We start from the raw sequence: 13,716 nt of genomic DNA on the forward strand, positions 1-13,716 counted from the left end.
GGTATGTATTTGCTGGAGAAAAAAAAAATACAAACTATAAATCTATAAACCAACCACCCCAAAGATTCCACCTTCTTTCAAGAGTGTAAGCACATGTGTGTAGACATATGTCTACTTGTCTACATGGATTTCATTTCTATTTGCAGATTCCCGTGTGCCTCTATGCATCTCTATACACGCAGCAAATATTTAGACATCACTTTCATCAGCTGCCAGTAGTGCTGGGAAGTCAAGCAAGAAGAAACCCAAGGAGGTACAGCAGCTACACCCGCAGGTGCAAAAACCACTCCTTTTGTCACTTCCACGTCTACACCTGTCTACATTACAAATGACACTGTAACGGATTATTTAATAACAAAAAAAAATATTCTAACATGTTCAACAAAAGGGAGCTGTTGTTCAATGCCAGAGAGTCGAGTACGACTCACAGTGACCCTAGGAACAACAACAGATCGGAGCCCTGTCCTTTTCTGTGCCAAACTCATCATCTCTGACATTCTTGAGCCCATTTCTATGATCACCGCATCAGTCCATCTGGTTGAGGGTCTTCTTCTCTTTCACTAACCCTCCACTTTTCCAAGCATGGTGTCCATTTCTAAGTACTGGCCCCTATGGACCAAACTATGCGAGAGAAAGCTTTCTCATCCTTGCTTCCGAGGAGTAACCTGGTTGAACTTTCTCCAAGATATATTTTTTTGACAGTTCATGCAGTATTCAGTACTCTTGTTCAACACCCCAATTCAAAGGCACAGATTCTTCTTCTATTACATTTACTCACTGCCTAACTTTCAAATACACAGCTAGTAACTGAAAAGATTATTAATTGGATCAAGTACACCTTTAGTGCTGAAAACAGAAAAACATTTTAAACTGTTGTTAGGCAAAAAGGAATAAGTTATAGTATATATACAGTGCTAATTTGTATCATTCACTCACTCATTGGTGTCCTATGTGATTTACAGCTTTGGAAACCCAATGGAGGGTCAGCTGTGAGTTGGTCCAACATTACAGCAACGAGTGAGCCAGTGAGGCAAAACTTCAGGTGGTGTTTGCTCTCTTCAGACTTTGCTGAATTTACAAGTTGTCCTCAGTGAACATGTTTTATAACCTAAGGAAAATGCAATGCCCATAGTAACATTATTAACAATGCAAAACTGCAACTCCACTGTGGGAAAAGTCCATTCAGGTTGATAGAGACCCCATAGGACAGAGCATAGTAGCCACACAAGGCTTGCAAGGCTAGAAACCTTTATGGAAGTCATGACTGTCACATCTTTCTCTTGATGAGCTATTGGTAGGTTGGGACAATCGACTATTCTATTCCTAGCGGACTGCTAAACCACTGAGCAATGCACAAAGAAATTCACAGCCACAGTGAGGGGGCAGCACGGGAAGAGCCAGCATTGACCAGAAGCCAGAGAGAAAACCAAGTGCTGACCATGTTCGCTCCTTCAAGGCTGTGATTGTGACCTTCGCCTTCCTTGTGTGCCTAAGTGTGGCAGGAGGCTGTGCAGCAGAGCCTGGCTGCCTGGTGGGCGCAGGGCACAGGCAGCAGGGGGCAGGGGCGTGTCGCAGGCCCTGGCAGTCTCACCAACCAGCGGCCACCAGGACTGCTGGGCCGCCACCATCTTAGCGCTGCCTCCCACTGGCTGCAGCAGCCCCCACTCGGCTGCCTGCGATGTGGACAGCGAGGCCAGAGTGCAAACTGGGAACTTAGAAGCTGCAAGGGAGTGGAGAGCAGGCACTGCCAGGGGGCCAGGCCTGAGCCCCTGGGTCACCGTTCCCCTCGCAGGCTGCCTGTGGCACACCGCTGGCAAGAGGCCAAAGCCCACCCTGCCGACCTCGCCACTGCCACCACCGCCTGGAAGCCGCTTTGTCATGTCCGGCGCCGCCGGGCCGCTCCTTGCGCCAAGTTTCACCTTCGGTGACACAACTTTTCTGTGTTGCTTTTTTCAGCAGCCGCCACATCACGAGGCTAAGGAGCACACGGAGGTCGGTAATAAAGCCGCCTGCCAAACCACAGCCACAGGGACACTGGCTAACCAAAACACGCAGCGCTGCCTGCGCTTCCCAGCGCCTGGGCCGGCAACGACTCCCTGTCCTCTGAGCGGAGGGCTGGCTCCCAGGGCTCCCAGGCGCTGGGCTCGCTCTGTCCCCGGAGCGCCCGGGAGCCGAGCGCGCACATTCAGGAGGCTCCGGGAAGCCGGCGTGCTCAATACACCCCCCGAGGGGAGACAGGCACGGAGAATCAAAGGCGCGAGAAGCAGGTCAATTCTCCATACTTTCAAAGTCATGCTTGAAAGCAGATTCTGAAAATATCTATAGGCATATTCAAGAACTGCACTCCATCTGCCTTCACGCGGTTGTTTATTTCTACTTTTAACCGCAAGATAAATATTTTAAGAACTCGAGCTGTTTACTAACCCTCAGTTTCTGTGGCAAAGGGTTGCCTACATTCATTTGGAAGCCTTCTAGAGAACTGGGTCTCATACGCTTGTTATTAAATTTACCTATGGACCCTGAAATCGACCCTTTCGGGTCAGTTATTGTTCTTAAACATAGGTTCTGGAGTCTAGAGCAGTCACCACACCATTCCCAACTTTGAGAACTATAATTAATATGCCCGTCCAAGGCATGTGTGTCTGCTAACAAGATATATTTTTGGAAATATTATCTAACAAAGCAACATAAACGGTATGAAAAAATACAGCACTCGCACTTTTGTTTTTCCATTTAAAATGAGTTATATAATAAATAGTGGAATGTTGCCTCCATGGAGGGGGAGGGGTGAAGATCCTCACACCCTAAAGAATCTAACTGGGTTACTGAAAGCCCCTGACAGCTGTAGACAAGTAAAAGAGGGAAAGGAACAAGGGGGGGAAGAGGGGTTGAGAGAAAACTAGAGAAGGGAAGGAAGTGCAACATATGATTCTGATGAGAGACAGACTGAAAACATATGCCATGTAATAAAAAAAAAAAGTAAACAAGTGGAGTTTCCCCAGCAGTGAATTAAGATGAAGTGCAATCTTTAGAACAGGGGTGAAACAAACTCAAAGACACATGTCTTTCTGAGTTGATGTGACATTTAAATATGTGAATATAAAACCCACTGCTGTGACATAGATTTTATTCACAGCAACTCTAAGGGAGAGAGAGCTGCTGCACAGGGTTGCCAGGACAAAATCAAAAGGCCACACTGTTCTTACTTGGGCTGGTTGGTGGTTTTGAACTGCTGATCTTTCAATTAGCAGTCAAGAGTTTAAGCACTGTACCACTAGGCATCCTTGCAAACACATTACTTGGGGAAAGTACTGTTTTAAAAAGAAGTCCTTAGACGTTTAAGTTTGGAAGACCATGGTTCCATGTGCAAAGTCATAACCTCCCCAAGGTTCAGGACTGGGGCCTAAGAGTCCTTCAGAAATGTTTGCAGTCTGAACAAAGATGAAAGTCCTGGCTGCAGCAACTGTGGACATGTAATTTTTTTCCTAATAAAGTCCTTACGGATGAATCAAAGTCATTGTGTCTTTGCACAGACCTGGATTAGGAAAAGATTCAACCAAGCTACCAACATCAAAACCCATACTGCTGTCCAATCAGAATCAACTCATAGCTGACCAGGTATTGGGTTTCGGAGGCTGTAAATTGCAAAGAAGGAGACTGCCCATCTTTCTCTAGAGGGACACAATTGAACAGAGATTAAGAAGACTTACTCTTACATGCCTTGGAAGAGAGGTCTGGTAATGTTTGTGAAAAACCAGTCACTGAAAACCCTGTAGAGCACAGTTCCACTCTAGCACACACACAGTCTCCAGGAGGCAGAACTGACTCAGTAGCATTTAAGTAATGATGACATCAGCAACTGTTATCATTAAACAATTAATGAAACTTACCCCTGCTCAAGGAGCTCTGGTGGCCTAGTGGTAAGGAGTTGCACTGGCAACCCAAAAGTACGGGGTACAAATCTACCAGCTGCTCCATGGGAGAAAGAGCTGCAATCAACTCCCATTCAATTGTCTGCCTCTGAAAACTCGATAGAGGATTAGCTATGGGTCAGGTGCAACTTGATAGTAGGCAACAACAACCTAAGCGCTTCAAGAAATCCGCTATCTTGCCGAAGTCATTGAGCAAATCCTTCTTGTGGGCCCAACTGGAATTTAAGTCCCTGTTGAATAATATGGGGCAGGATGGGGATCTTTAAGGGCCTGAGGAAAGACAAGGTGGCAACACAGTGAAGAGAGACTGATAAGGGGAGGTGGCCAGCTGTCAGAAAACTGAAGAGTAAGTACGTCATGGTTCCATTTACATGCTGTTCAAGGACAGGAAAACTACTACGTTAGGTGCCACTGAGTCCAGTACAACTCACAGGGACCCTATAAACAACATACCTGAACCTTGTCCTGTCCTATGCCATCCTCACGATTTCTGGCACACTAGAACCCATTGCTGCAGTCACTGTGACAATACATCTCATCCTTCACTGACCCTCCATCTTTCTAAGAACAATGTCCCTTTCCACGGAATATGACAGATCAAAATAGTGGCAGCCTCCAAGAGGGATGACCAGAAAGTAAATGAGGAAAAAGACATTCTGATCTTGATGTTGGTGCTGATTACGTGGGTGTAAATACTAGCAAAACAAATAGGGAGGTATACATAAAGTTGGTGTGCTTTATTGCAGATAAACTTGAATTACAAAAAAAAAAAAAGGTAATTGGGTTCTAACTATTTTGTAACAAATAATTCTTACCTAATTCGGTCTCTGATTAAGTGTGCCTTTTGCCAGAGGATTTCTTCAAAAACTCTATTGACAGGATCCAGAAAGAGCATGCGCACCTGTGAATTCCCATGCACCATATGGCAATTACCCAAAGCAAATGCACAGTCCCTTCAGAAGATCACAGCAGGCAGACCACCAAGCAACCCAGCAGCCTACCCCAACTTAATCTCCATGTCAACCAAACCTGAGTCAAAGGAAGCCTAAAATGTGTCAGATTTCAAAGAGCCAGCTCCCTTACTGTATCCCCTCTCCTATTTCAATAATTAAGTTACTATCTGAGGAAAGGGATACCATTTCCATTTGGGAAAAAAAAATGAATGCTAAAAGTAACTTCCTTAGATGAAGTAAGAGTGGCTGTTGCTGTGTACCTTTAAGGTGGAACCAACCCATCACTGACCCTCCAGTGGGTTTTCAGAGGCAGTAAATTACACTGGAGGAGCCTGCCCATCTTTCTCCCTCGAAACAGATGTTGGATTCTAACCATGCACCTTTGAGCTGGCAGTGAAAATTCTTACCACAAAGCTACCAGAGGTAGGGTATGAGAAATGAAAATAATCTTTCAAATACCACTGACAAAACCCAAACTCTCATTGTTGTTGCTTTAGAACCAACTCATAGATGACCCTCCATTTGGTTTTGGAAGCTGTAAATCACACAGAAAGTGGGTGATTGTCCATCCTTCTCCTAAGAAGACACTGTTGGATTTGAACCCCCAGAGAAGCACTGTCTTTGAGTTAGCAGCACAAATCCCTATGGACTACACTCCAGACCTTCCTAATAGATACTATCGTCCTTCATATCTCCATCCTCCCCCAAGAACCAAGGACTTCTTTTGTAAAATAAAACTTCTGTGGTCAGGATTGCCACCAACTTGGCTTGAGCTCATGGTGACCTTATATACAACAAAATGAAATGATGTGAAGTCCTGTACCATCTCCATGGCCCTTGGCATGTTTAAGCCCACTACTGAAGTTACTATGACAAACCATCTACCAAGCATGATATCCCTTTCTGGTGGTAAATCTTTGCTGATGATCTCTCCAAAGGAAGCAAGTGAAGTTTGTCAACCTCACTTCTAAATCTCTTCAGTGAATCACCCGAAACACTGTTTTGAAGCTAAAAAAAAAAAAGGCCACTCAATTCAAAGGGAGATTAGGTTTGAGGGTTGGAATAGTGGTCAAGATTACTACTAGATATTATGTAATATTAAGAAATTGGAGCATTTACCTGTAAAGTCCCCTCCTCCTGAGAAAGTGTTCATCAAGATGCAGCATTCATGGGGGAATCCTCCCAAAAGAATATTCAAGAATAATCTTTAGACCTTGACTCAAAGCTATCCCATGATGCCATTGCTAAACTAAACAAAGCTTTAGCCCAATTAATAATGAATGTTTGCCTTGAGCATGGCATTCTGGTAAAGAATTAGCTATGAGTATAAACAAACAAAAGTTAATCAAAAGCACAGACTTCAACGGCTGAAAGCCTAAATTGATGGTGAGGTAACAGCATGGGTAGAGATAGCGAGAATGGTGACACAATGTGAAGCATGTGCCAATGTCACAGAATGGTTCACACAGAGACTCTAAGTGGATATATATTTGGTTGCATTTGTTACCACGAAAAAGAAATATTTAAAACAAATGCAACATTCACCAAAGTGATAAAAGAAGGTAGGTACTACAGGGTTTATGGTCCTGGCATATCACAAATAGAGAGCCTGCATTGCACAGTGATAAAGAGTGACTAAAATGAACTCTGTTACACAACATGCCCAAAATTGCATATTCAGTCTGTACTGATAAGACAAGGTGTCTTCTGAATGGGGAAATGTAAATCAAAATAGCAAAAAAGGAGCTATGTGAACGTATGTCTCCCCTACTAATTGTTAAAACCAAGTCATGACCCTCACCTTTACATTTCAAAGTAATGTTCAACCCAGCAAAGTGATTAGGACAAAGGATCCCCTCTACAGACATTCTTTCATTTACGTGGGGTATTTTCCTCCTCCTGCAATTAATCTAGGTAGTTCCTTTTCGTTCCTGTAAAAGTCATCAACTTCAAAATTATAAACTGAAATGAAAGCGATTTTAGAAATCTCTTTTATTGGATATATTTGAAGAGCTGCAACACATTTCAGTTACTGGGTGTTGACTGTAATTCCCAGAATTAGTTTATTTGGACATAAAACAGCACAGCTGCAAAGAGACTTGAAAGACGAAGTTTCCTGTCCTTGGATCATTGCCTTACAAATCAGCTCTCTAGCTTACCATCCAATCCCAACTCTGAGTCTCGCTGCACTCCAGATGCCTGTTCTCCAGGACATCACACAGCTTTCTGCCATGGCTCTCACCCTGCCCTTCATCTCATAGGTGATTTCTGCACCAGACCCAGAGCAATATTCACTCCCACTCCAACCTCACCGATAGCTTTAGCCCTATACCAAGCCTTTAAATAAATGATTCAGCCCATGGCCTTCACAACAACTTGGTAGGCATCAGAGGACAAGGACCATGAATGACAGAAGAATCATCAATGGCTTTGAGTTGTGGTGCTGAAGAAGGGTATTGAATATACCATGGATCGCCAAGAGAACAAGCAGCTCTGTCTTGGTGAAGGTAAAACCAACTTGTTCTCTGGAGGCAAAGGTTTTAAAGCTCTGTCTCTACTTTGAGCATGTTGCCAGGAGGGACCAGTTCCTGGAGAAGGACATCATGCTTGGAATGACAGAGGACAGCACAGGAGAGAAGGACCCCGGATGAGATGGATTGACAATAACTGGAGTAATGGGGATAGGAGTGTTGGAGACAGTGTGATTGGCTCAAGTTAGGGCAGAGTTCAGAGCTATTGTTCACTGGGTCGCTATGAGTCTCAGTCGACTTAAGGGCACTTAATAACAATAGTCATGGAGTATACTTGAAATAAAACTTACAGGAATTGGTATTAAGCTAGGGAGAAGATACAGTACCCCTAGTGCATGCCCCAACTTGTTACTCCTTCTAGCTTCGGCCTCGTTCCATAAAGCCACCGCACCACACTAGAGGCAACAATGAAGAGGATGTGGGGGCATCTGAGCATTCATCTTCTACACTTGTTCTCAGGGACAAGTGGTGTGGCAAACTGAAACAGTTACATAAAGAGATCTCTCTGGTCACAGTTGCTCGCTCAAGGATGTGATCACCAGCTTCACTTGAGAAGAGTACGTGCATGCGTGTTCTCTCCCCATCTGGAGCAAAGAAGAGTAAAGAAAATGGAAGGAAAAAAAGTTTCCATTTCCAAAGGATGGGAGAAGGACGGACAATCTCCTCCCCTGTGATTGAAAACCCAGCGGAGGGTCAGCTAAGGGTCAAGTCTGGCTCTATGGTACACAACAACAAGAACAAATGAACCACGTAAACGTGGATCTCCACAACGGTGAGCACAGAAGAACCAGATGGTGCCCAGCTACCACAGACGTCCACTTTGGAAGCAAGGACCGTAGAAGGACCCTACTTCCGTAAGGACTGGGGAAGTGTAGAACAAAACCCAACATCATAAAGATGGCCAGGCTTCGGTTCAAATCCACCAGATGCTCTGCTGGAGAAGGAAAGACAATCTCCTTCTGTACCAGTCAGATCTGATTTGAAGGTATACACACACACACACACACATAATAAAATAAAGCAGAAATAAAAAAATAGGCTTATTGAACTGAGCCCCAGAGACATATTTCAAGCCTGCAACCAAACAATTTCCACATTTTAACTTGTAGCCAAACCATACACAGGTGGAGATAAACACTCTTTAGAACAGGCAACCAGAAGTTTGCAAAAGGCCAGAGTTTTCCTAGGGATCAAGCTCATGAGACAGGAAGGAAGAATGAATGGAAAGGAAAAAAAAAATCACAGGAAGGATGTGGGAATAGTACTACTACAATGTGAGGATTGTAATTAACGTCATAAACCAAAATGTGCATAGATGGCTGAATGAAAACCATTCTGCTTGCTAGCCTTTCCCTGAAACAATAAAACTGAGGTAGGGGGAGGAAGGGAAATATGTGTGGCTTATGATGATGTCCATAAAACCACTGCACTGAAGGGACTTATTCACGAGATAAGACCAGTCCCAACTAGCGTAATAGGTGGATCATGATAGCTATTTTTTAATAAGAAGTCACCAGCATCATGATTTCTTAGCAGTGAGGATATCACTACCACCTGCTTTGCTTGGTCTAAGCCTTAGAAGGCACTGATGAGCACCTGTTAAAGTCAGTCCACCGAAACCAAGATGATCTTCTGGAATGGCATGCAGGGTCTGAGCCATGATCTGGTGAGAGACTGACCACAACAGCCTCCCTGTCCCTCAGAGGGGAGCGGAAAAGGCCAGCAAGTGAGCAAATGTGAGCCATGCCCACAACACACAGAAACCCATGACAGCAACAACTGTGCTAGTGGTTGGCTTCTTGGGTTGTGAAAAGAACTGGCCTCTATCACTCAGCAGCCAACAGACTGTCCCTAGTGGCATCTCCCCAGAGAGTGCACAGCCCACATAGCCCTGGCCCTCGCCTGGCTGTGACGGTCCACCAGTTAAACTCAAAGAATGAGTTGTCTCAAAAGTAGACCAAACTCCAAATACATAGCTGCAAACCAGATGACACATCTAGTTAGTAAGCACATTCACTCAGTCCAGAACAGACAGTGGCAGGAAACCACACAGCTTTAACTGGGTGCTCCTCCAACAAAAAAAAAAAAAACAACCCTGGGGTTTAAAAACAAAACAACAAAAACAAAAAACCATGACAAAAAACCTCATGTGACAAGGTGGAGCAGAGAGAGCCGAACCTGAGCGAGTCACTGCTTGAACAAATAAATGTGCTGCTTTCTTCTTCCTGGAAATGCAAACCAAGAGACCTGCCCGTTCAGGAGCTACAGGTTCCAAACTATGTGCACCTCTGCAGATCAGAAAGTTGACACAAAGTGCAAAGGGATTTGCTACACAAGAGGGCTTTTTAATAGTTTCCAACAGAACACAGATCCTCTTCCCCTTTCCAAAGAGAATAGTCTATATGGCTAGCTACACTGTACAAAATGTTGTTTTAAAGAAATCAATCACTGTCCATCCACCAATCTTAACCTCAACGCAATGAGGTTGATAAAAATGTCATTTTGTTTAAAAAGCCAGCCATTTCTACGCACTTAAAGTCATATATCAGCAGCACAAAATAACTCGCTCACTTCCCGCTGCCTGCACTTTAAAAGCTCTGGAAACGCTTATTTCCAGGATAGCATTCTACGTACTTATGATAAGCAGTGAGCATGACCCCTCAACTAATGGGGTAGGAGGCTGTATTTAAACGAGCAACAGGCTTTCAATAAGATTACAAAATTCACTTGAGTTATTACTAAGTGATGTGGCTTTTTTTCATTTTTTAGACCAGTGTTCAAAATTAAATGTGTACATTCAAGATATCTATGAAATATTCAATTCTATACATTATTTGAGCGTATGTGGCTCCTGAATCTTTTAGCTTTAAAGAAAGACTCAAAAGTAATCTATATGCAGGAAATATGCAATTAAACCGCTTTGTGAATATGGTAAACATAAATCAACCATGTTGTTGTTGTTGTTGTTGTTGATTGCCTTCAAGTCAAGCATGACTCATAGCGACCCTTTGAACAAAAGACCTGAAGTCCTTCTACAACTAACAACATTTATCAAAGTACATACAATTTGTGGAGGCAAATATTTCCATTGTGGTTGGAAATATGACTAGGCCTATTACCATCTCAAACATCAAAAGTTGTCTTGCAAATTTAGCCACCAAAGACTTTTTTTCAAAATCTTGAAAGGAGAAACTACTGCTACTCTTGGGCGGTCGGTCACTATTGTTTACCCATCTCCTCGAGGGTCTTCCCTCAATTGAAAACGCTTTCAGTTCAGTAAAGTCACCAGAAAAGCTGAAAAACACCCACCTGATCCTCATCTCCTGGGAGAAAAGTAAACTCCTTTCTTAGAAGTCGCTTTATAAAATGACTTTAATTCTTTCTAATTACAACTGCAATTCCAAATACTAATTACACAATTTATACAGGGAAGTATGCAGGTCCAAGTGTGGCGAGTAAAAAAAAAAAAAAAAACCAAAACAAACAAACAGAAAAAACCCATGTTATAGGACCCAAGTTTAGGAAAAACTTTCATTAATCGAAATAAACCTGTCCTACTCTTTTCCACACTTTCCATTTTGGACAAGTGCAAAGGATATACTTAAGGACTTAAAAACAACAACAACAACAAAAACCCAACTCATCGTCATAGAGTTGGAACCAACCAGTAGCTGACTCTCCAGGGGGTTTTCTGAGGCTGTGACTCACACAGGAGACTGCCCATCTTCCTCCCTCAGAGAAGTTGGTGTATCTGAACTGCCCACCTTTGGGTTGGCAGTGCAATTCTCTGTGGATGACGCCACCAGAGCGCCCTATACTTATGATTAGCAACTCATTGTTTTTTTTTTTCCTGAATGAGTTTGATAATCAGGGTCACAGCCCCAAAGGTAGGCTGAGATAAACCTTAGGTAGCACCACCTGCTGAAATGGAGGAGCTCAAGTTCCAGAGACTAACTTGAAAAGTACTGTGATTTCGAAGTGCCTTGATAAGAGTATCCTCTCCATGAGTTAGTCCACTCATGGTAAACCTGCAGGACAGAGCAGCACTACCTTATAATGTTTCCAAGGCTGTAATCTTTATAGAAGCAGATTTGCCTTCTCTTTCTCTGGAAGATAAAGGCATCAATAACAAACAAACAAACAAAATCCCTCAAAACAAGGCTACTGGCTTCCAAGGGAAGTCTTTTCAGTTAGCACCTGAACTCTTAATTATTACACCACCAGGGCTGCCAATTACATTTCTCTTTCCGGGTCCCTAATAGAAAGCAAAACCTTTGATCAGCCCTGAGGGACTTTCCCCTTCTTTGGCTACATACTTAGGACACTCTACAATTTGGAAAGCTCTGGAAATGCAAAGCAGCGGTTTTACTTTCTGGAGACCCAGCCTGCATTCCTCTGCATCCTCAGCAGTTTAAGTGGGTCCTGGGGGGGCGCGGGGTGGGGGGAGGGGGCTGGGTACAGCAGACTCTAGCCTTGAACTGAGCCAATCACGACCCTGAAGTTGACCTCTTAGAACAACAAACCGTCCTCCATACACACCCCCCACAAACTTCCTCAGCCTTGTCTCATTTGCTTAGTTGCAACAGAAAGGGCTCCATTTAGAAACAAGGATAAAGGCCCTGAGCTGAAGACTTTGACAACTTTCCTCCGCGGGGGAGGGCTGGCGCTGCCCTAGAATCTCCCAGGAATGAATGCTCGGTGAGAGATGGGGAGAGGCAGGAGGGGAGATGAGCAGAAGGAATAGGGAAAGGGGTGGAAGGAGGGGGTTTAGGGCTCAGGATGATCCGAAGCCCCGCAAAGGAAAGCTGGGACTCCGCCACCACTGACCCCTTCGGTCATGGTCACGGGATCGGGCCAGTTGGGGGCGGGGGTCGCTCGGTCCACCGGCCCAGCCAACTCCGAGGTCTACTCCGTGGCCATTCGGGACACTCGCATGTTGCTGCTGCACTTGTTGTCTCCCACTGCCCTCTCACGCCTCTCCTTTCCAAGGCGATGTCTCTCTGGCTTTCCCTCTGAAACTAAGCAGGGTCCTTAGCCAAGCAACCGCTAGGACTGGCAGCCGGGGGACGCCCTATCTTAGTCTGACTTATCCCTAGCCTGAGCCCCACTCAGCTGCGCCTCCTTAACCCGCCGGTGGGAGGCCCCAGGTCGAGACTTGCACTCCGGGGTGGGGGGATGCGTGGACAAGCACTCGGGCCAGGGGACTGAACCCCAGGAAGCAGAGCGAGGGGATCAGTCTCTGTCAGCAGTCACAGCTCCCGCGGTGGCAAAGTGTGGCAAGGGGACAGAGGCCTTTGTTCTCCTGGGGCTTGGCGAAGACTGCTCTGGCGAGGCGCATCTCACTTCTGCACGCGGCATGTTGAAGGGTGCAAGCTCCTGCACCCCTCGTGGGGGCGGGGAGTTGGGGAGTAGGGGGTGTGAGGGGAAAAGAAGTGTGGGGGGAGGGGTTCTGCTCCTCGGGCCGGGCTCTTTGTTTGCATTGGGGGCGGGGAGTGGGGTTGAAGGTGGGCTAGGGTTCCGAGAGCGGGACAGATGCCTGAATATGTCACCATGTTGCACCCGCGCAGCACACGTATGCACACTCGCGCACACGCACACATATGCACTCGCACGCGTTGCGGCCGGCCAGTGGCAGGCGGCGTGGTGCCCTGCGCTCCGGGCTGCAGCAGCTTCGGCAGCCCGCAGCGCCACCACCGTGCGTCCAGAGGGGGAGTGGAGGAGGCTGGAGGCACTCGCGGGGCGACAATTCCGCGAGGACGGAGAGAAAGTGGTGCAAGCCTAGCCAACCCCCCCACCCCGGCGTCTCCCCACTGGTCGCCCGGGGTCACAGAGGTCACGGGCAGCTTAGGCTCCCAGCAGGGAGCCGCCGCGCGCACGCGAGGACACCGCGGGAGGAAGCCGGCGGGCTTACCCTTAGAAGCATCTTTCTCCTCTTTGGGCTTGGTCACCTTTCCACTCATAGATCCCAGCTTGCTTGACAAGGGTCGCCCAGGAGACGGAAGTCCTCGCCGAGCGGGCCGGACTTGGGAGAGCGCTTAGGGCGGCAAGTGGCGACCGCGAGCTCCCCTCGGTGTGCCTCGGCCGGAACCCGCTGTTCCCCGCCGCCGCCGCCGCTGCCTGCGAGAGAGTGGGGAGGAAAGGAGAGGGTGAAGGAGGAGCCGCCGCCGCCGCCAGCCCAGCGGCCGGCCGCGGGAGGAGCCGCTCGGCTTGTCAAGAAGTGCAGACAAAGCGGCGGGCGCGCCCTCCGCGCCCAGCGAGCGCCGCGCTCCCCGGCCCGGGACTCCGGGCTCCCCGGCCGCC

The 13,716-nt window shown here is 46.4% G+C and overlaps 1 protein-coding gene across 2 annotated transcripts in view; it reads right to left on the bottom strand.

Annotated features, from left to right (window-relative positions):
• The window catches only part of LOC102853389 (fibroblast growth factor 13-like), a 585,433-nt gene extending 571,888 nt beyond the window's left edge, over positions 1–13,545 (bottom strand). Inside the window, exon 1 of one of the 2 annotated variants that reach the window (XM_006881827.1) lies at positions 13,328–13,545. In XM_006881827.1, the coding sequence (XP_006881889.1) occupies positions 13,328–13,376 (49 nt within the window). In that variant the 5' untranslated portion in view covers positions 13,377–13,545. The remainder of the gene's footprint in view (positions 1–13,327) is intronic. The other variant, XM_006881829.1, reaches the window with a different exon arrangement.
• Positions 13,546–13,716: the final 171 nt, after the last annotated feature.

This window comes from Elephantulus edwardii, unplaced genomic scaffold, assembly GCF_000299155.1.
Source record: "Elephantulus edwardii isolate Elephantulus edwardi_28Jun2011 unplaced genomic scaffold, EleEdw1.0 scaffold00016, whole genome shotgun sequence".
Taxonomy (NCBI): Eukaryota; Metazoa; Chordata; class Mammalia; order Macroscelidea; family Macroscelididae; genus Elephantulus; species Elephantulus edwardii.